At 38.3% G+C, this 22310-nt stretch overlaps 1 protein-coding gene across 1 annotated transcript in view; it reads right to left on the reverse strand.

Moving 5' to 3' along the window:
* LOC131066709 (chloride channel protein CLC-d) overlaps nucleotides 1-22310 on the reverse strand; it is a 160665-nt gene that overhangs the window by 117402 nt on the left and 20953 nt on the right. Inside the window, exon 3 of the mRNA XM_058001543.2 lies at nucleotides 4724-4796. Coding sequence (XP_057857526.2) covers nucleotides 4724-4796 — 73 coding nt within the window. The remainder of the gene's footprint in view (nucleotides 1-4723; nucleotides 4797-22310) is intronic.

The raw sequence follows: 22310 nt of genomic DNA on the forward strand, positions 1-22310 counted from the left end.
GAATCAAATTTATTTGGAATATACATCCTTAACATTTAGTCTAAGACTCTATTGATTTATTAGGTTTGTCCATTTAACTCAAGATATTTTGCAGTACTAAAACACATAGTTGAACTACTTGCCAAAACCAAAAACTCACAAAGGCCCAAAAAAAACTCAGGAAAAACTCGGCCAATACTCGACAAAAAACTCGAGAACTTAAAAAATTGCTTAAATTTAATTAGAAATGCATTTTTTTGCAAAAACCAATGAGAAGATGCATCCAATGAGTCAATAAATGAGAACACAAAAGAAACAAGCTAAGTCTAGATATATTTAAACGCAAAGTGGATACAAAATCGCATCCTAATGAGAAATATTGATGGCTAGAAGCAAAATAGCAAATAGTTTGTGTAGAACTAAAAGTAAATACATCAATACAATTACATCTTCCTCTTCCTAGCTCTAGTAAAAACTAGGGGAGAGGTAGAACTAGAGGGTCTAGTCCTAGAAGTCTGTTGTGGGCGTGTCGTGTGACTGTGCCTCCTCACTCAGTATGACTAGCTCAGGCTGTGGCTCGTCCTCCATCCTAGATGTAGCTTTGCCTCTAGCTGAACCTAGCACTGGCAATGACTCATCCTCCTCATCCTCCTCAATGTCATCTAGTGTGAAACCAAATCCACCCCCTTCCTCCTCCGTAACTTGCCCCTCCAAATCATTGATGTCATCCTTTGTAAACAATGAGGTTGCTCCTACACCCTCCAATCACTATAACGATCTATATCATCCAAATCAATTGGACCAGTTGGTGCTTCCTCTACCTTCCTTATGCGCAACCGAAGATTATATTGCACAAAGACAAGGTCATTAAGGCATTTTTGGGCTAACTTGCTCCTCTTCTTCGTGTGGATGGCCTTAAACAAGCTCCAATTGCGCTCAAAACTCGATGAACTACAAGGCTGACATAAGATTCTGAAGGCAAAATTTTTGAGATTTGGGGTATTTCCACCCCAACTTTGCCACCAAGCATCTGCAAAACAAAATTAGGTTGAGGGTACCACTCCTCACGAGGGTCTGAGGGTGAGAAAGAGAGGGGTAGAGAGATAGGTCTAGATCTTGGGGGAGAGAGGAGAGAGTGAGATGGAGGAAGAGTGATAGGGAGATAGATAGGTCTAAAATTCGGGACAGATAAAGTGAGTGAGATAGAGAGAGCGAGAGAATGCTAATAGGAGCCTACTGATTACTGAAATTTGACTGTCTGAAAATTTAAAGATCTTCTAAAACCTAGAATTTGCATTATAACTCCTAGAGATCTGAAACCACTCTCAAACATTTTGTCAATATATACATGAAATATAACTTAAAGTATATATTTTGTTGAAGAGAATGAGACTAACTTGAAAAAAAAATAGATCATTTTTGACATATTTGGGCCTTTTTCTTTTAATGCAGACGAGTTTTTCCTAGAAACTCGTTGAGTTTTTGTGAAAAACTCACCAAAAACTCGGCGAGTTTCTTCAGCGAGTTAAAGTCGTAAATACTCGTTGAGCAAAAAAACTCGCGAGTTTTTGAAAACTCGCCAAGTTTTCGGCGAGTAGTCCATCTATGCTAAAACATATCCTAGTACCAAATAATCTAATGATTTCCAAAAGGGTGAGGTGAATCCAAGGTCTCCATCTCAAACAATATTCTTGGGAAGTCCATTTAATCTAATAACTTCTTTAACAAACAAATGGGCAATATTGAAAGCAAGGGACTTTATTTTTATGATAAAAAATAGTGCCATTATGGTTAATCTATCTACTTCTACTAAAATAGAGTCATGACCTTTATATGTAGGAGGTAAACTAGTGATAAAATCCATAGTAATTGACTCCCATTTCCAATCAAGCCCTTGAAAAATAGTCACAAAGATCTCCATATAAGGAGACCTTGAAAAATAGCCATACTAGTATGCATGCAACTCTTGTTTTGAGACATAAAACAAAACAATTTAGAAAAACAGTAAATTTTATTTTGAAAGACAATTAAAAAAGTAAATGGAAGTCAAAAAATTAACCATGGAATAGTAGTTTGATTATATTGTAATTTAGAAAATGTCAACATTAAAGTTGCATTGAAGATCTCATCCATGTTCTTGACAAACAAATAATTAAAAATGGTCATCGAGGCCCTTTCCCCTTTGACCTTCCTTGACTAAGGAGAGTTAACCTACCTAGCGCTTACAAACATCTAGTAAAGAGATGCTAGTGAAGCTGCAATACTTTGTAATGTAACATAATTGGTAGCAAACCATGTCGCGTCTAACCATGCAAGGCCCTTTTAATTGGTGTGCTCTCACATCAAATTAAGCACCCAAGAATAGTTGTCAATGAATTTGACAATGCTTATCACCTCTTCTACCACAATTTTGACTCATCTAAGTTTGCCTATATCTCCAAGGAAAATATCAATGCAATGAGAGGCACAAGGGCCCTGAAAAATAGTAGGGTGTCTTACCTCAAGTAATCTCCCAATCACCAAATACGCTGCGCATTGTCTATCACAATTTGCAAGACATTCTCCACACCACCTCCATTACCACCTCATTCAACATGTTGTACAGAGTCTCAACATTTTTTTACTTCACAAGAGGCATTAATTGGCTTCAAGAACAGCAATTATTAAGTTAAAGCCATGAGAAAGATAATTAATGTGTGGTTCCTACTATCCATCCACTTGTCAAACAAAATTGTGCTGCCCCTTTTGCACCAAACTCTTTTCATATTCTTCCACTGTCACCTTTGTGTATCTCACAACATCCTTTTACAGCTTACTCAAATCATATGGACTTGAATCACTAAATTGACCAAAAACTTCCAATAGGAGCACCTCGCAATATTAATGATATGCTATCATAGTACAAAAATTCAACATGTGCCAACCCCATCTCATTATGTTTCTCCCAATTCACATCGTACCTTCAAGCAAAGGTTACACACCACGAATATTGCAAGCAACAAAGAACCCTAATGGTTGTGATTGTGATGGATGCCTAAAACTATCTACAAAGGAAGAGTCTTGTACCTATGGGCCAATAGAAGATCCCACATCAATCTCTAGCCCTGGAGATGCATAATACCATTGCCTCAATTATCATTTTCTTTTCTATTTTCCTCCCCTCGTAAGAAGCAAGGAGAGCCTTAATCTATTGCATAACCTCAAGAAAGTTGCACACCCTAGACAAGGATACTTGCAAGATAAAATTTGAAGCACTTGATGTCTCCTCTCATCTACAAGCCATAATAATTGCAAAATTATTGTCCATGTCATCTCTTAATTAGAAAATTGAGACCCTAGCAAAAAGGGAGCAAAATTTAAATATTAAAGCCATACAATGTAAATCCTAGCAAAGAAAATAATAGAAAAATATAAACGAATTGAAATGACAAGACCCTAGAAGGTAAAGAAAAAAACAAAATGATAATAAGAAAATATTAATATAAAAGTCCAATGTTCCACGGGCATTGGGGACACGGGGACGGGCTTCAGGGAACAAAGGGCCGATTAGTCAAAGTTTCAATGGATTGAATACACGAAAAAGAATATTAAAAAAAAAGGGATTTCTTGAGATTTTAGCTTGGACTCATCAATTATAGCAAGTTTCTTGGGTAGTGACTCACTAAACTGGATTGCCTAGTGAGTTCTTGCAAGTTGAGAAGAAACCTGTTGTGTGTTGAACTATGGCCAAGCCAATTCTTGTGTTGCACAGCAATGCTAACTGTGTCATAATCTGTAGTTCTCCTGAGGTTGACAGCACCCGCAAGATCATTAATCCTATAAGTGTGGAATTCTTTCTTAAACAGTTTTCCAGTGGCACAAGAAAATCCAAGCAGATTGGATCAATCTCTCGATTCCCAATATTAATATGTTATTCCAAGCCTTGGTAGTCATACAACATGATCAAAGTAGAGTTGGAAAGTTTTAAGCAAGATGTCCTTTCTTTTTATTTATGAAAATGAACAAAATGATGAGATGAGAAAAGAACCACTAAAAAAATACCACAAAATAATACCTATAAATGTGTTAACAAGGCAAAGCATTCGATATACAGTTACAAATTGGCAGTGACAAGACAAACAGTCGACTGCATCTTATCAAGACAGAAACATATGAAACGAATGAGAAAAAACTACAGGAAATAATTATAATGTAAAAATGATATTAAATATTTGCTAGCAAAATTCAATATATAAAAAGGAATGGATTTCTTACAGAAAAATTTGATGTGATCCAGTACAAGAGGAAAAGGTGAATCACGCCATGTCAAAAAGTTTGAACAGAACAATACCCATTCACATCTATCATTTTTTTTTACAGGTGGTATAATTAAAGCTTGGTGCAAATTAGCATTTCCAATTATTAGCAATTGTATAAAGAAGTTGCAGCTTCATAGAATTTTAAATGCAGAAATACATTTACTTATCAATCAACTCATTTTATTTTCAAGCCGATACCAATTCTTTTGATTTTGAAGCATATATTTTCTCTCAATTGCAATGTTATTCAGGCACAACCATATAAAGCATGCCAGTAGTCAGTCTTGCAAGATGCCAAAAGGGAAAACACAGGTAAATTTCCTATGTTAATTTGTGGTTCTAGAGACAGATAATGGGCTTGTTTTGTCACTTCATCCCCCCAGTTATAAAAATTAAATGAATGTAAAAGCATGTGTGGAAGTTAGCCAAGGCAAATTTCTCCTTACCAACACCAATGAGTAAAGCAAAGAACCATTTGACAGATGCAATGTATCCAATGTATAACTTTCCTCTTTGAGCCTGTCACAAATACAATTTATATGAGAAAAACATAACTACACAAATGTATCTTTCTTAGGTCTACATATCAGTAAATTTGTAATAAGGAGTTAATAAAAACAAATAACAAGAGCATCCAAACATGGCAGCTTAAAAATAATATGTTGAAAGTCAGGACACTTTCAAAATTAAAACAGTAACAAATATTCCATCTAATTGTGGCTTATTTTAGACTTAGTAGACATATACCTGGGAGTCTGGGACTATTAAAACAAAAACCAGGAGAAATGGGGCTTGACGGTTTGCTATTGACCCAGGAGCTTATCATACGACTTCTTTGTGCTTGAAATGGAAATCACTATTAAAAAAGTCCAAGCATCATCCAAAGGCTTGTGTATATTTAAAAAGAAAAATACAAAAATCTTATAGGCCTTCGAGGTCAACTTTACTGTTAAAATCAACAATAAGAGACAACAGATCATACAATGTAAACCTCAGAGAAAGTCCTTATAAATTGCCTTAACTGCAATCGGCAGCCACCTTAACGATATTCCTAAGAATTTGCTTTAAAATAACTTGAGTAAGATCCTGTTCTGGTTTTCACTTGCAATTATGTCAGCTGTGGAAAACATGAATCAGATTCTTAGGGTAATTCTGATGATGAACAGCTGGATGGAAAACGCACATGCTCGGCCCTGTTCACAGATTGTTATAGTCATCAGATGATCATATTTAAGTCATTTTTTCCTATGCCCGCTTCCAAGTTACAACCTATTTCTGAAAGCCAGATATCCCTGGTAACCTTCAGGTAGAACTTCCTGCCTCACTATGATAACCAAAGAGTATGGAACAAATGAAATCCAGCCCAGTCACAATACATTCTAATGTGGAAACTAGAATAATAGAAATTTCTGGATTTATACACCTAAGTTGTCCCACTAACAGTATGAAGTTTTTTAATCACTGCTATTGAAAATAATTCTCAAAACATGAAAGTATAACATATGCGCCTGAGTAACTCACTCAGGAAATAAGTGAGAATTGCAAAACAGATATTACTGACAGAAGTTCTACGATAGTAACTATGATGATGTTTATAGCATGTTCCGTGCAGTCTGAAATAGTTTTAGCTCTGTGAAACCATTGCTAAAATATGTTTATCAGCTGCTGGGTTGATGTAGCTAGCACAGTATGGTAATGGAATCACGAAGTCAAAAGATCAAAAGTGTTTGCATAATACTGAATCTCAGAAACATGTTAAAGACTAAATCTGTTATGAAAGTATACCCTACAGTTGATTCCCATGAAGCTACAAAGATTACAGAGTTCAGAATATCTTCTTCCGGAGTATGTGAAAGTGAGCCTTGTGGATTTTTTTAAGTTGACAGGACAGGAATCAACCCTCTTGCACTGGAATCATCTTAGGCTCCACTTTTGGTTCTACCACTGTAGTTATGATTTTCCCCTCTTATAACATGAATGCATAGACAAAACCCAGTTTCTTCCAGAGCTCAGTCATAAGTTTGAAACTTAACAGAGTAAAAGGAAAAAGATTTACATGGTCAAAACCAGAAGCTATGCACAGTAAGAGTAAAAGGATTGAACAATATACAAGGAAAAGTTTTAATGTGTTCCATACAATCCAAAAGTGTCCAAATGGGGCAGCAATCTAAACAGATGAGCTCTACCTTTGTTTGTTCTTAAAATTTCTTCAAATAATTCTACTTCCTATTGTAACTTGCTGTACTTTCAAGATCTGTTGACCGGCCTCTCCTTCCCTTCCTCCCTGTCTACCTCCCTCAACCTAGACTTTAAACTCTCACATTTGAACAAGTATGAATATATGTCCAGAGCCTCACCATTTTTGTGTTGGCCACCACTCAACATCCTTTTTGTGAGAGCATCTAGAGCATCTCTTTGAACTCACATTTGAATTAATTTGAATCTCTGTCCAGGGCCTCACCAGTTCTGTAGCACCCCACTATACAACGTCCTTTTGGTAGGCCTGTCTAAACATCACTAGAAGATGTCATAACCATTTTCTCTCCTTCACATTCAAATAAATTTGCATCTGTATACAGAGTCTTGTCATTCTTGTAGTGCCCCACTACACAACATTATTTTGTAGACCTTTTTAGAGCATGTAAACACAATGTCATCAGCATTTTAACCTTTGTTTTATACGGAATCATATTATTCTATTAAGCCTAGGTTGTACAATTTTTCTTTTATGATTTGGACATATTAACAGCATATCAGCTCTGACTCTAACATACTTATAAGATTTTATTTATCTCAGCTGTTCTTAGTATGATGATTATCATGATGTCACATTTACAAATTTGACATAATGTGATTATTGATGAAACATGCTGATTACATCTGTTGAAATTGGGCTATGAATGTTAGTGTGTGTGTGTGTGTGTTGTGATGTTATATATGAGATGTCATGGTCCTATCTGGTTTATGTGCAGATCATAGCCAACCATAGCAATTCATTGAAAGGACAAGTGCCATATTTCTAATGAATGAAAATAAGTGGTCACAAGCAAAACTGCTGATTAAATTCAGCATGGTTTTTTTTATATGAAAGATTGAATCAAAAATATTAATTAGATAAATTGATTAGATTATGTGATCCCTAATCAATATTTATTCTATTGCACAATTCATTAACATGGTTTATTTCAAATACCTTATTCCTCACAAGCTCAATGCTTATTTGAAAAAACTTAAGGCTGCAAGCTATGGCATTCTTACAAAATCTATAGATTCATTATGCAAGGATTATCATGCTCACATTCATGGCTACATCCACTACATCCTTTTCTTACATATTCAAAACATGCTAAGGCACAAGTGAATGCCTAACCAATCCACAAAACCATAGTGCAACCAAGTGTGTCCTTATGTGGGATTAATTCCAAGAATTATATGCTAGGAAGAACAAGAATTATGCTTGTGAACTAAACATACAACTGCTTATCCTTTTATATTGTTGATTCTTATCTACTTGTGCTATGTGATGTTCGTAGCCTGCCAAGAGATAACATAAGTAATGGAAACATCATTATATGTAATGTCCCCTTTCTGAAATAGGATTTAGTAATAAATAATAATAATAAAATTAAGAATTAAAAATAATAAATAATAAAATACAATATAGTATAATTAAAAGTTAATTAAGTTTAATGAAAGGTCAAGAGGCATGCAATGAAGAGCTGTGACTCCCTCAAACATGAGATATAAAAGGGAGAAGAGTTCATTTGAAAGAATTGAAAGGGGATATGGAGAAAAGAAGAAAGAATAGAGCATAAGAATTAAGGAAAGATTAACGGAAGAAGAAAGGAATGGGAAGAAAATAAGGAAGTAACATTTCAAGAGCAGTAATGATGAAGGTTGTGAATCTTTCAAAGGGAAGAAATCAATTTGGAAAATTATTTATTATTCTCAGAAGGCAGAAATGGTGGGTGGTGACACAATTCTTATGAAAGGTGGTGGCCCTTTCACCAATAAAGTATAAAAGATAAATCATTCCAAGCATTCAAGGATCACTTATCAATCATCACTCATGAATCCACAAAAACAATCATCAATTATCAAATCAAGCAAACAATCAATCAGAAAATCATTCCATCAAATCAGCATTCCTTCAATCATAATTCATCAATATGTCAAACCAGCATTCATTACATCATCACTCACCAATCATCTAATCAATAATCATTTAATACCTCAAAATCATACAAGCAAAGGAATTCATTCAACCAATTGATCATTCATACAAAAAACAATCATTCAGCAACAATACATGAAGGATCAAGATCAAATGATCAAGAAGGTAAGAAAGAAAGAAATTAAGATCAGAACCGAGTAAGAGCAGAAAATAATTATATTATAACAGCAATCAGATCAAAGATAGATCTATGAATATGATAGAATTATAGGCTTAGGATTATAGGCTTATTTATATGTCCATGCCATAGTAATGTTAGCAGCATTTAATGATCTTCGCAAGAAACCTACATGTTTCCATTTATTATATAGGATAAAGGATTCGTTTAATAATCTATTTGGAATTAGAGAAATGGTTGAAAAACAAGAAGGCCGATCAACCTATCAACTTTACGAGAGGTGAAGCCCTGACCTATCTTTCATCAAGCACACCACCCCAAGATGGAGAACTTATGGGCTGGGAGGCATATGGGTGCTCCCGGGCTTAGTGGAGGGGGAAGTCTCATACTTTTATCAAGAACACCACCCTGAGATGGAGCACTCGTGGACTGAGAGGCTGATTAGTGCTCCTAGGCTTGATCAAGGAGGATGGAGCACCTCCAAGGTGGACTGAGGGATGGAAGGGCAACGCACCTTCCATACTCTTGTAGTACAAGGGCGACCAACCTTGAGACTTTGGTTTGCAGAAATTTCAACACATTCCCAATAAGGATATTATGGGAATCCATATTGGAATGACTAATGTCTTGATTAGATCTTAATATGAGGATGCTATATGACTTTATGATGGATAGTGGATACTAATGATTAGACAAAAATAGATGTTATCTTGATTTATGATTTAATGTCAATTTCCAGTGACTAATATTGTGTGCAAGATCTAGCCCAGGTATTCTCTTATAGAAGGCATTTCAATCAGTAAATTTGTATTGTTAAATGTTCTTTATTTCTTATTCCAGTTGGAATTGTGATTTTGGGACAAAATATAGTAATATCACCAAAACGGACATTACATTACATCAAAAGAAGATCAATACAAGAAAGTTTACCCTTGTCAAAACTTGAATAGGAAGAAAAATTCAGAAAGAATCTCCTATCAATTACAAACTTGCTCCCTGCAAGAGGACCACCAAGAACACCAACAACAATGCATCCTCTCACCTGCACCTATTGAGCTTAATGCATCCTCTCAAACCATCCCCACAAACAAGGCAGTGGACAACAAATTTTAATTGCCAAACCACCTAGGATAAGTATCTATCATCTCTAATTCACAACTTGGATTCTAATCTCCCTTCATTCCATGCAAGATACGCATACTAGCACATACCCCAAGAGTTGTATTTCTACTATACGATGAGCGCAAGGATTGAAAAGTGTACTAGGGCATCTTCCTTGCCAAGAGACAAAAGAAGAACCAATTCTGCTCCCCAAAAAATTCTTGGTCATGCTATTTTATCAAAGATGAGACAAATTCATCTATGGCCAAAACAATCAGCTTATCCTTGTCCTTGTGTAGTGTTTTCTGCTGCAGCGGAAGCTGTCACTAACAGTATCCTACAACATACAAAGGCCTATAACTTTTTCATTTTGACATGAACTAAGGTACCATTTTTTTGAATTGCATATCTTTTCAAGAGATCTCTAATACATAAAACAATTCCACTCTAGATATTTCCTTTGTGTTGTTTATGCATCGACAACAAAAATGCATTTAGCATGTTGCACCCCTCCTAAATGTCAATCAACTCAACCGAGTTTGATGATTTCCATGATCTGATTCAGATCATTAAGACCTATAGAAAAAGGTTGAAAATTAGAGCTTTAAGTTTAACATGAGAAGTTGTGCCAAAAAAACCAAAATTATATGTATGGAAAAGCCTATACGAAGAAGAATCGATGAATAATTACATATTCAGAAGACAAGGAAATAGGGTTCATGGAAAATACTGATGAACAAAAACAATCTCATTCTTGATATGAATTGCCTCTTGGATCAAGACTCTAGAAGCTCAATGAATGGGCCAAAAGGAGAGACTTCAACAAGGATGTCAAAAGCAACATGATGGACTCTCAAGAACCCATCATGATGCAAAAGCATCCTGGAGAAGCTTACTGCATCCTACTACAACAGCCAATTTCTCTCTACGGATTGGAATGGGGAGAGCAATGAAAGTCTTCTACAGCATATCCAAGTGACAGCATTCATGGACTAATCGTCCAGAAGTTCTCTCCACCAGAAGATCACATTGTCAAGTAGCCGAAACCCAGACCTGTGAGAGATAGCATGTGGAACTCTTCCATACCTTGAGGAGCCTTCACAACGTATCACATGGTAGATATGGGTCAAAGCAACCCCCAGATGGATCAGCACCCATCCATATCAACTTTTGGTGTTCTTCATCTTCCTTGGGCCGACACAAATGTTTCGCTAGATAGTGAGCTTAGGGCCTGGCTAAGGCCGACAAAGATGACTCTTGAGGCTTGGATCTAGTATATAATCATCCTCTAAATTCGTTGGAAAGTAGATTGGTAGTCAGGGAGTTAGGATTTATGGAATCAGGATCCAGAATTTATTCATGCTTATAGTTTGTAATAAGCTTGTGGCGACCTATGACCTTGCATGTGGGGCTAATGGGGCATGTTGTAATCCGCATATGAGAAGGCTTGTGGGTATGTGTGAATCATGTTTTCAATTAATAACGTTAAATGTTTTGCATTCAATTGTTTGTGTGTTGAATTCTGTTGAAGGCTAGATAGTCCATTTCGGACCCTCCAATCTTGACTACATCAAGTGGTATCAGAGCAAGATTCGAATCCTTTGAGAGTGTGTGTTTTGGAAGACCCTGGTGTGGACAAGTCACTGACCTAACACAGATTGCAGGTGTTGTCAACCAAGCGCCGACTTGTAAGGCAGTTGCAACCCTGAAGCCAAATTGCCAACCTAAGGTAGTCACACCTAATCCGAAGGAAAGATGTTGACGAGGAGGATGCCTATAACGGCCAATGTCACTAGAAGGGTAGAAGAAATGATGGACATGACGAGAGCAATGAAGAACCGATTGGATTTTATTGATGAGGATAGGTGAAAGGGCATAAACCCTATACCAGAGGAGGAGAGTGACAATGAGGAGCTAAGGAGCCGAGAGCAAAATGAGTCATGAAGAAGAGGAGCCAGACCAAATCAAAACGATGAAGCCTATCGCTACGATTAGGAAAAGGCCAAGAATAGAGAACCCTAGTTATGGCGGTAGTTTAAATCAAAAGGAGTTGATTGGTTGGATAAATGAGATGGAAGAATCATTTGAATATGAAGAAGCTGAAGATCCAAAGCAAGCCAAGTTTGCAAAAACCAAGTTGAAGGGACATGATGCTATCTAGCGGAAAGAAGTATAATTGGATAGAAACCGGAGAAAAAAGAAGAGTATCACTAAATGGGAAAGGATGGTGGTGAAATTGAAAAATCAATTCAAACCCGCTGACTATGAACAGGAAATGTTGAAGAAACTTCAAAACTTGAGGCAAAGGGAGAAGACAATAAAGTACATAAAGGAGTTCCATAAGATGATCATAAGGACTAGCCATAGCAAAGCTGGAAAGGAGGTGGTGGCACAGTATATCAATGGCCTTAGAACCAACATTCAAGAGAAATTGAGCTTGGTCTGGATGACAACCATGGAGGAAGCCTACCAATTTGCATTGAAGGTGGAAGAAAAGTTGTCTAGGAGGTCAGAGCAGGTGCTGAGAAGCAAGAACCAAATGTTTCCAAAAGAGATGTCACAACAAAAGAGGCCATACACAGAACAAAACAAAGGAAGGAGCCCTTACCGAAAAGAGGAACAAAGGCCTAGAGATGACTCCTACCACAATCGAAGGGAAGGTGATGACCGCCACTGCAATAATAGTTACCAAAGGACTAAAGGAGGATTTGACTGAGGATCATTCCAAGGATCTGTTTCAAGTGCAGGGAAGTAGGACATTGCACCTTTGAATGTTGCCAAGGAAGTGCAAGGAAGAGAGGAGAGAACAGAGCTAGAGCAACATATGTGAAGAAGGAACCAGACAAATCATTTGGATCCATAAGACATTCATAGAGGGGAGAATCATTGGTCATGAGAAGAGCCCTACTGCAAACGAAGACCAAGGAGCAACTGGTGTAGAGGGAGAGCCTATTCTGGACAAGGTGCGAGTCAGGAGACAAGTGTCGTAATGTCATCATTGACAGTGGTAGTACAAACAACTTGGTTTCAAAAGAGATGGTCTAGAAGCTGAACTTGAAGAGGATGAAACATCGAAATCCATAACGGATTGCTTGGATTCAAGAAGACCACATAATCCTAGTAAGTAAGCAATGTCTTGTCGAATTTCACATTGGATCATATAGGGATGAAGTGTTGTGTGATATCATGTCGATGGTGCCTACCATTTGCTATTGGGAAGACCTTGGCAGTATGATAGGAGGGTCATACATGATGGAAGAAAGAACAGCTACACTATGGCAATGAATGGGAAGAAGCATATCTTGATCCCTATGGAGGAATAGCAAACGAAGGTGGTATGCGGTAATGTCGGGATTTGTTTGGTAGATGGGAGAAAATTCCTAGATGGATTAAGGCATGAAAACATTTGTTTTGCACTCATTCCAAGGAAGTGCAGCACTGAGAGCTTAGAGGATATCACCACAAAAGAGGAAGAAGTACTGCAGAAGGAGGTCTCAGAGTTACGGCAAGAGTATCAAGATATTGTGTTAGAAAACATTATGGAAAGATTTCCACCAATCCAAAGTATCAACCATCACATAGACCTCATACCTAGAGAGAATTTGCCAAACAAAGCAGCACACCAAATGATACCCGCAAAGAATGCGGAGCTAAGTAGACAAGTGCAAGAGTTAATGAAGAAGGGACTAATCCAAGAGAGACTAAGCCATTGTGCAGTACTTGTTGTCATGGCACCAAAGAAGGATGGGGAATGGAGGATGTGTACAAATTATAGAGCCATCAACAAGATCACTATCAAATACCAATTTCCTTTGCCAAGAATGGATGACATCATAGACCGTTTGAGTGGTGCAAAATACTTCACTACGCTTGATCTCAAGAGTGGATATCATCAAATTAGAATCCAAGAAGGTGATGAAAGGAAGACAGCATTCAAGACTAATGAAGGGTTGTATGAGTGGTTAGTCATGCCTTTTGGACTAACTAATGCGCCAAGCACATTCATGTGGTTGATGAATGGGGTGTTGAAGGAGTTCCTAGGCAAGTTCCTCATTGTTTACCTAGATGATATTCTAATTTTTAGTAAGACAAGAGAGGAACATCTGCGTCATATCAAACAAGTGTTCCAATGACTAACAGAAGAGTAAATGTTGATCAACATCAAGAAGTGTTGTTTCATGAAGACAAAGTTGGTTTAATTGGGGTTTGTCATCTCAACGGAAGGATTAAAGATGGATTCAGAGAAGGTGGGAGAAATTGCAAAATGGCCAACATTAATAAACATTGGAGACATAAGATCTTTTCATGGCTTGGCAAGTTTTTACCAAAAGTTCATTAGAAATTTCAGCACCATCTGCACACCAATGATAGAGACCATGAGAGGAGACCGGGAGGAGTTTAAGAGGACATCTGAATCACATAAGAGATTTGAGTTGCTGAAGTAGAAAATAGTAGAGCAACCAGTAGTGACCTTATCGGATTTCAACAAGGTCTTTCAAGGATGCTAGTAGTAGTGCAATGGAAGCAGTCCTGAGTCAGGAGGGAAGACCAATTGCATACTTCAGTGAAAAGTTGAATGATTCCCAAAGAAGATACTTAGTCTATGATCAGAAGTTCTATGGGATAATTCAAGCCCTAAAGAAGTGGAGGTGCCATCTGTTACTAAAGGAGTTTGTGCTATATACTAACCATTAAGCCCTACAATACCTAAATAGCCAAGGCAAGTTGAACCAAAGGCATATGCGATGTGTTGAATTCATGCAGAGCTATACCTTTGTCCTGAAGCATTGAAGTGGAAAGTCAAACAAGGTTGCAAATGCACTGAGCAGGAGAAGGAATGACATTGTCAGGATTTGATGAGTTGGAGCATTTGTATGAGTTTGATCCTAATTTTGCGAAGGCTTGGAAGGCAAGCAAATATCCGATACTAACTAATAGGACATTCACAATGACATGTTTAAGAAGAACCAATTGTGCATTCCCAGAAGCTAAATGTAGGAGAATGTAATCAAGGAGAAGGATTTCCAGAGGGTTGGTAGAATACTTTGGCATTGATAAGACCGTTGCTTTGGTAAGTGAGAATTACTTTTGGCCTCAAATCTATAAGGATATCCAGAAATATGTTCAAGAATGCAAGACATACCAATTAGCTAAGGAGACCAGTCAAAATGTTCATTTGTATCAACCTCTTACAACTCCAAATAGGCCTTGGGAAGACATCAACATGGATTTTGAGTTAGGACTACCAAGAACCCAGAGAGGGCATGATTCCAAATTTATGGTAGTGGATCGATTCTCGAAATGCTTATGAGGTGGAGTTATCAAAGGGCATTGGCATTTCACCAATCTTCAACATTGCCGATCTCTACCAATTTCAAGGAGTATACTCACCATAGAAGCCTCTCTTCAAGACTAGTTACTGCAGCAACAATCGGAGGAGATAGAGCAAATTTTGGATAGCCGGAATAGGCCCAGCACCCAAAACAAGGAGTACTTGGACAAGTGGAAAGGCATGATGGTAGAGGATGAGACATGGATCTCAAAAGCTGAATTGGAACAACTTGGATCATTTCTGGAGTTGGCGACGTGCGAGGCGCACTTTTCAAATAACCCCTAGGGATATGATGCAAGAGCATCCTAGAGAACCTTACTACATCCTACCACAACAAGCAATTTCTCTCTACGGATTGGAATGGGGACAGCATGGGAAGTCTACTACAACATATCTAGGTGACAGCAATCATGGATTGATCATCCAGAAGTTCTCTCCACCAAAAGTTCACCCTATCAAGCAACCAAAACCCGAACCTATGAGACATAGTGTGCGAAACTCTTTCGTACCTTGCGGAGCCTTCACAACGCATCACATGGTATATATGCATCAAGGCAACCCCAGATGGAAATGTATCCCTCTACATCAACTTTTGGTGTTCTTCATCTTCCTTAGGCCAACACACACATTTCACTGGACCGTGGGCTTGGGGCCTAGCTAAGGCCGAAGCAAATCACTCCTGAGGCTTGGAGCCCGTATATAATCACCCTCTGAATTCATTGGAAAGCAGCTTGATAGTTAGGGAGTTAGGAGTAATGGAATTAGGATCTAGAATTTATTCCTGCTAATAGTTTGTAATAAACCTGTGAGTCTGCACATGGGGCCAATGGGGCGTGTTGTAATCTACATATGAGAAGGCCTCCGAGCATGTGTGAATTCTGTTATCAATCAATAAAGTTGATTGTTTTTCATTCAATTGTTTGTGTATGTTAAATTTTGCTACAAGGCTGGGCAGTCCATTTCAGACCCTCCAACGTTGACAGCATCACATCACCAAATTAATAACAAGATCAAATTTATTTGTAGGTAATTAGGAGAGATATAAAATTGCAAGGAAGTCACTGAGAAGAGGAGGTTGTCGAGATGATGCATGGATGATGTCTAAATATCAGGAAAATTGCCATGACAAATGGATTGGAAAGCAATGAGATTGGAATCAGTACTATTTACGACACATCATTTTATCATTTTCCCTACAAGTTCATTTCCTTCTCGAAGTCCTTTCTGCCTTAAATTGTCCTTTTTCCATAAGTTGCAAGCTTAAGGAGTAAAGTGAAAATAGGTAAGAATTAAACTTTAAAGGAAACTCAGTTAGAAATAGGGACTACTAGATCTAGTCAGAAGAATAGTTGTGCCTTAAAAGTTGTCTCGTTATCTAATATGTTTGTAATGTTGCCTAACAGAAATTGTCACCAATCTAGAATAGGTCCATCAGTCAACATGTAGCCACCCTGCAACCAATCTTTCCTTTGCTTCGAATCAACAATGGGCACAACCATGGCAACGTTTCCCATCATATCCACTGACACATGCAAACTTTCCTTTTCCACAATCACCAATAAATACACCACTTAAACATAATTTACTATATTCACTCTCAGTGTGTTGGATGTGAGTTGGTAGTGTTCCTGGGTGTTTTCAGTGCTGATCAGATCGGTTACCAGTGAGCTACAGTTGATTTCAGTCCTGCAACTTACCTTATTTCATCTAATTGAGGGATACTTGATGATGCATTTTTGAATAACTGCTATATCTTGTCATTTGGTTCAGTTTTGGATTGTTACTTGGTAACAGAAATCAATCCTCTTATTTGGTGTTTGTAATTTCATGCATATCATGTTGTAAAACTGTATGGTTTCCACCAGTTCTATTTGCATTAATGATCCACCATTGTGGTTTTGATACAGCCTGTTTCGCCATTGAACAAGCTGGCATATCGACCAATTTGGTCTGAGTCAAGCTTAGACATTCTACCAATGGATTTGACTGTATTCATGCAGTCCACCGAAGAGGTGTAGATAATGTTGGCTATGCCGCCTACATACTTTGGTCGGCTAGCCACCAATTATTATCAATTAGATAGCTATGTGGTTGAAAGCAATGTATGCTCTCACCTTACCCACTTTGGGATCTGGACGACCAGAAAGTGTGGAAGACATTGGATTGCAATCTCACTTTCAGTTGATGTAATTTTCAAAACCAAAAATATCTAGGGTGGTTATTACAGAAAAACAGTTGTCCCCTGGAAGTTGTCTCATTATTCAATACATTCTGCAATGTTGCCTATGAGCAATTGTCGCCAATCCTGAAGGAATCCATCAATCAACCTAATCAGCCTATAGCCACCCTACAGGCAACCTATAGCCATCCTGCAGGAGACCTGTAACAGCCCGATTGCAATATAAAACTAAAGTCAGAACATGAACAGGAATAACAGTTGGAAAAGGGCTGCATGGATAAGAGTTTATTTTGATGAGTAGTTGATGTTTGACTGCAACTTGCTCTCTTCAACCACTGCCATGCCATGATTTTGGTTTCCAAATATAAAAGGGGAGAACGTTTCTTTTGTTTTGATCTGCTGCAACAAACAAGTTTAATTTAGATTAATCTGTTGTTTTGTGACAGCAACTGTATAAAGAGGGAACAAACTATTTTTAAATCTTATTGTTATTACGACATGTGCCATATAAGTGGCATTCTATAGCCACATAAAGAGATGAAAAAACTAAGTTATTCTACTCTTATAAACACTTAATATCTTGTTACTTTTTCAATTCACTGTAGATTTGAATCAGATGTAGCTGTTTGTGTGAGTTGAGGAACAAAAAAGTTGATCTTGTAATGAGACAAAGCCCACTCAAGGCACCATTGTGAATCTGCATTTCTTCTCTTTTATTTTTGTTTTATGTATTTGTGGCTATGAGCATAATATTTGCGTAGTTATAATATTCCTATAGTTCTGTTAGTGAGATATTTGTTATCTTGTTAAGTATAATATTTGTGTGATTTACTTTAGCTAATAGCAATTGAATCATAGGTCTGGATTTCTTAAATGGTCTTGTATTCTTGTTTTCAGTTGTATGATTTATTTCCAGTTAATTTATTTTCTGCATGCTGCAATTACTTTTCTGAAGTAACTGCATTCATCTTTACTTCATTTGAGCCAATCTTCATAGTTTCTAGACATTTATTTTGCCACAACACAGTCATAAGATCATGTCCTGGGTTGACAATTTTGTGAGATTTTGCCAAGATCAAGAGCTCAATGAAATGTACAAAATAGAGACACAATATAGGACAAGAATAAACTGTATTCTCATCAATAGAAAATGATCAATAGTTGTTGTTGTTACATACAATGAATATGAGCCTGCTTATATAGGCAAGGCTATATGGATATGTGAGCACACAAACATGACATGTGGCTCAATAAGAAACAAGGGTAGGTAGGAAATAGGTGTGGGTAGGTAGGAGAAACAATAAAATATTCCACATGGGGTGGATCACCCACCGAAGGTGGAGTTATCACTCCACAATAAGTGGATATGATAAAGTAGTAATAAGATCAACACCGACACACACTATCCCAATGTGACACAAATACCCAAGTGTCTCATACCCAAACTACTATGAAACGCATTTCCTAAGTAAACTTAAGTAAGGTGTAATAATATCCAAGATGAATAATTATTTACACCAACACCCCCCCTTAAGTGCAACTTAGGGGAATGCAACTAAGCAATGCAAGATGGGTCTCGGCTACTAGGCCATGTTAGGTACCCATGTACAAATGCAAATGCATGCAAACCAATGCAATGAAATCTCTCACAAAGTGGGTAAAGAGAGAAAAACCCAATGGGAAAAAACCCTCCCCCAAAAGAGAGATGAAAGCTATACAAGAGAACTCTCATAGAAGAATGTGAGGAACAAAACCCCATGTGAGGAAAAAGTCCCCCCCATATGAGAGAAGAAGAGAAGCTAGGTAGCCCCCCCTAAATGTGGAATTTGCACCAATGATAGAAGCTCGATGTATGAAGAAACTGCTCCACGAACATCGAACAACATTCCTCCCCTTAGGAAGAAACAAAACCAAAGGTGTATCCATGAAGTCTCCCCAATCATGAAACGAAGATGTATGAAAAAAACTCATGATGAAAGGAATCTCTGAAAACTGCTCAAGTGTCCCCATGTCGATGCTGAAAGATACCCCCTCCAAAGGTGGTGAACTGTGCCACACTGCTGAAAAAGGCACTCCAAGATCTAGTGGAGATGAATGTAGAACAATATCCAAAGACTCACATGTCTCCTCAAAACATAAAGACCTCCTCCAACTGTTGTACATAAGTATCCACAATCATGTCAACCTCGAAAGAATTATCAAGTAGAGAATGAACAAGAGGGTCAGAGTATTCCCTTGCAACAATTGAAGAAGGATCATCTTCATCAAAGAGAAGATGAATGTCATCAATGATGTCTCCCAAATATGCAATGTAGGATTCCACAAACAAACCTGCAATGTCTGTCAAGTAATCATCCCATGAATCTGAAGCTGGAAGACAATGAATATCCTACTGCACTGAATCACATGAAGGCAAAATTGTCGGACTATCCACATCATCAGGTGCAGTAGGTGATGTGATATGAATATGAGGAGATGAAATACAAGGCTCAAGAACGGGGTCACATGTGAGAATCCCCATGTTCAAGTGCACAAAGTTCTCCTCAAAAACTGAACCATCACAAGAAGTGTGATCATCATGTGTGGAATCATCAAATGTGAAATCATCATCATCAACAAAATCTGAAAAGGAGTATAACCGAGATGCATGATCAACCACCCCAGTCGCAATGATAGCTCTAGTCTCCAAGTCTCTAATGAAAACTGACTCAGGTGTGAACTCCACAACTCTCTTAGTTGCTCCATGTGTGATTTGATAGATAGAAAGGAGATTGTTTGTCAAGTAGGGTACACACAACACATCATTGAAGGAGTTATCCCCAATGTCAATAGATCCTTTTCCAATCACATCCATGTATGTATGATTGCCCATCAAAATCTGCGGCATGGTGCAAGGCTCGAATGTAGAGAACATAGACTGCGAAGATGCCATATGATGAGAAGCCCCTAAATCTAGAAGCCATCTCTCTTAATCATGATTGGTATTAGCACAAAGAGCTTTTCCTTTTCTTGTCCCAAAAGAGTGAGTCTTCCCACTTGTAGAAGCCATGAATGCTTGCCCTTTTCCTTTTGAATGTGAGGAAGTGGAAGTTGATGAATCATCCTTCTTGTAGACATTAGGCAAATCAATGTTATGCTTTTTGAGGATATGTGGGAGCTCATCAATCTTCTTAGAATGGCAACGACGCTCCTCATGACCAAACTTTTTACAATAGGCACAAGTAGGTCTCTCCCTCTTTGGTGAGTTATCCCTCTTGGAAGAGGATGAATCTCCTTGTTGTGGAGAGGATGATGCTTTGTCCTTAGGCTTTGATTGCCATTTCTTCTTGTTTGAGTTGTCCTTTCCTTGATTTCCTTTGTTCCCTTGATTTGCCACTAATGCTTGAGACTGAGAAGCCTTAAGAATGCCCATGCTTATCAACTTAGTTTGTTCCATCATCAACATTTCAGTGAAAGCATCAAATGTAGGCATTGTGTAGCTTGAACCCATTGTCATCCTATGGGTTTGGAAACTAGAAACAAATGCTGCATATTCTTGTGGAAGCTTGCCCATCAAGTTGAAGATCAATTGAGTATCCTTCTTATCAATGCCACAATCTTTGAGTTGTACCCTCAACTCATTTGCCTTAGTGACAATCTTGTATAGTATCAAAGTTCTTGAGATCCAACATGGTGAGATCACTATCAATCTGATATCCCCTAATCTCATCAACTTGACCATACAAGTCTTGAAACTTTTGCCAAGCATCTTTGATTAAAGTACATTTCTCAATATGAAAAATGAGATCTTTTGATACATACTTTCTTAAGGTACCAATTGCCATGATATTTTTAGTGAGCCAATCCAAGTGACCAACTGGATCAACCTTAGGATCAGCGAGAGCAACAATAGTTCCATCAATGTAATGAGTTAGTCCTTTTTCCATAAGTTTACTCTATGCATCAATTTTCCAAGAAGCATAATTATGAGGAGTTAATAGAAGAAACTTAGAAGAACCCATAGCAGCAAAAAGGAAGGAACACAAGAGCACAAATGCACAAGAGACACCCCCCAAATTCACTCAATCAAAGTACCTCCCCAAAAATGATGATTTTGGCACTTTACATGTAATGCATGTACAATAGGCCACTTGCAAACAATGGCAATGTGGACTTCTGATTTTCTTTTACAACTACCCCAATAGGCTGAGAAAAACAATGCAAAAGACCAGCAAGATAGATCTATGCAATACAAGTGCCAAATCGGCCAAATAAAACCATATGATGAAAGTACAATTTCTACCCAAAATTTTTGTAAACTAATAGCATACTATGAGTAGAGGAAAAATCATGCACTTTCAAAAAAAACGGCACCTGAAAAGGAGTTCGTATGAGCCCAAACGGAGTCCTGGAAGTTGCAGAAATGGGAATTGGATAGGTACAGTCACCAAAAATTGAGAATTTTGAAAAATTTGTCCATCAAAATCAGAAAATAATTCTACCATGTGAAAGTACACGAAATTCTAGGGCATTTCAAAAAAAATTGCACCAAAAAAGGAGCAAAAATGAGCAAGATATGGCCATTTGAAGTTGAACTGCAAAATCAAAAGGCTCAATGAGAGGGGCCTGCAAAATTTTTGAAAAAATGATGACGTCAGCTAACTGCTGGGTTAAATTTGACAGCCGTATGGTCATCGCCAAAACTTCACGACTGACTAGGCGCTGACTAGGCACTGACTGTGCAAGTGATTTGGCAGGTGATGTGGCAACCAACTGGGCTGCTACGTCTGTTGTCGTGGCACTAATGTGGCGGAGTCCCGGGGTCCGTGTGGCAGTCGGTGGACGGGTCAGGGCCCGCCGGATGGCCGGCTGGAGTTGCCGGCGGGAGGTGCCGGTGTCGGGGTGCACCGGCAACGGCGCCGGAGGCAACGGGGCTGGCGGTGGGAGGCGTCGATGGGGCCAGCGGGGTCGGTGCGGCGGGAGGCCGTCGGTGGAGCTGCGCAGGCCACTGGCGGCGGGTGGCGGGCCGAGCTGCCAGGGGAGCGGCAGCGAGAGGCTGCGAGGCGGCACGGCGAGAGGCTGCTGCAGAG

This window comes from Cryptomeria japonica, chromosome 4 (assembly GCF_030272615.1).
Source record: "Cryptomeria japonica chromosome 4, Sugi_1.0, whole genome shotgun sequence".
Lineage (NCBI taxonomy): Eukaryota > Viridiplantae > Streptophyta > Pinopsida > Cupressales > Cupressaceae > Cryptomeria > Cryptomeria japonica.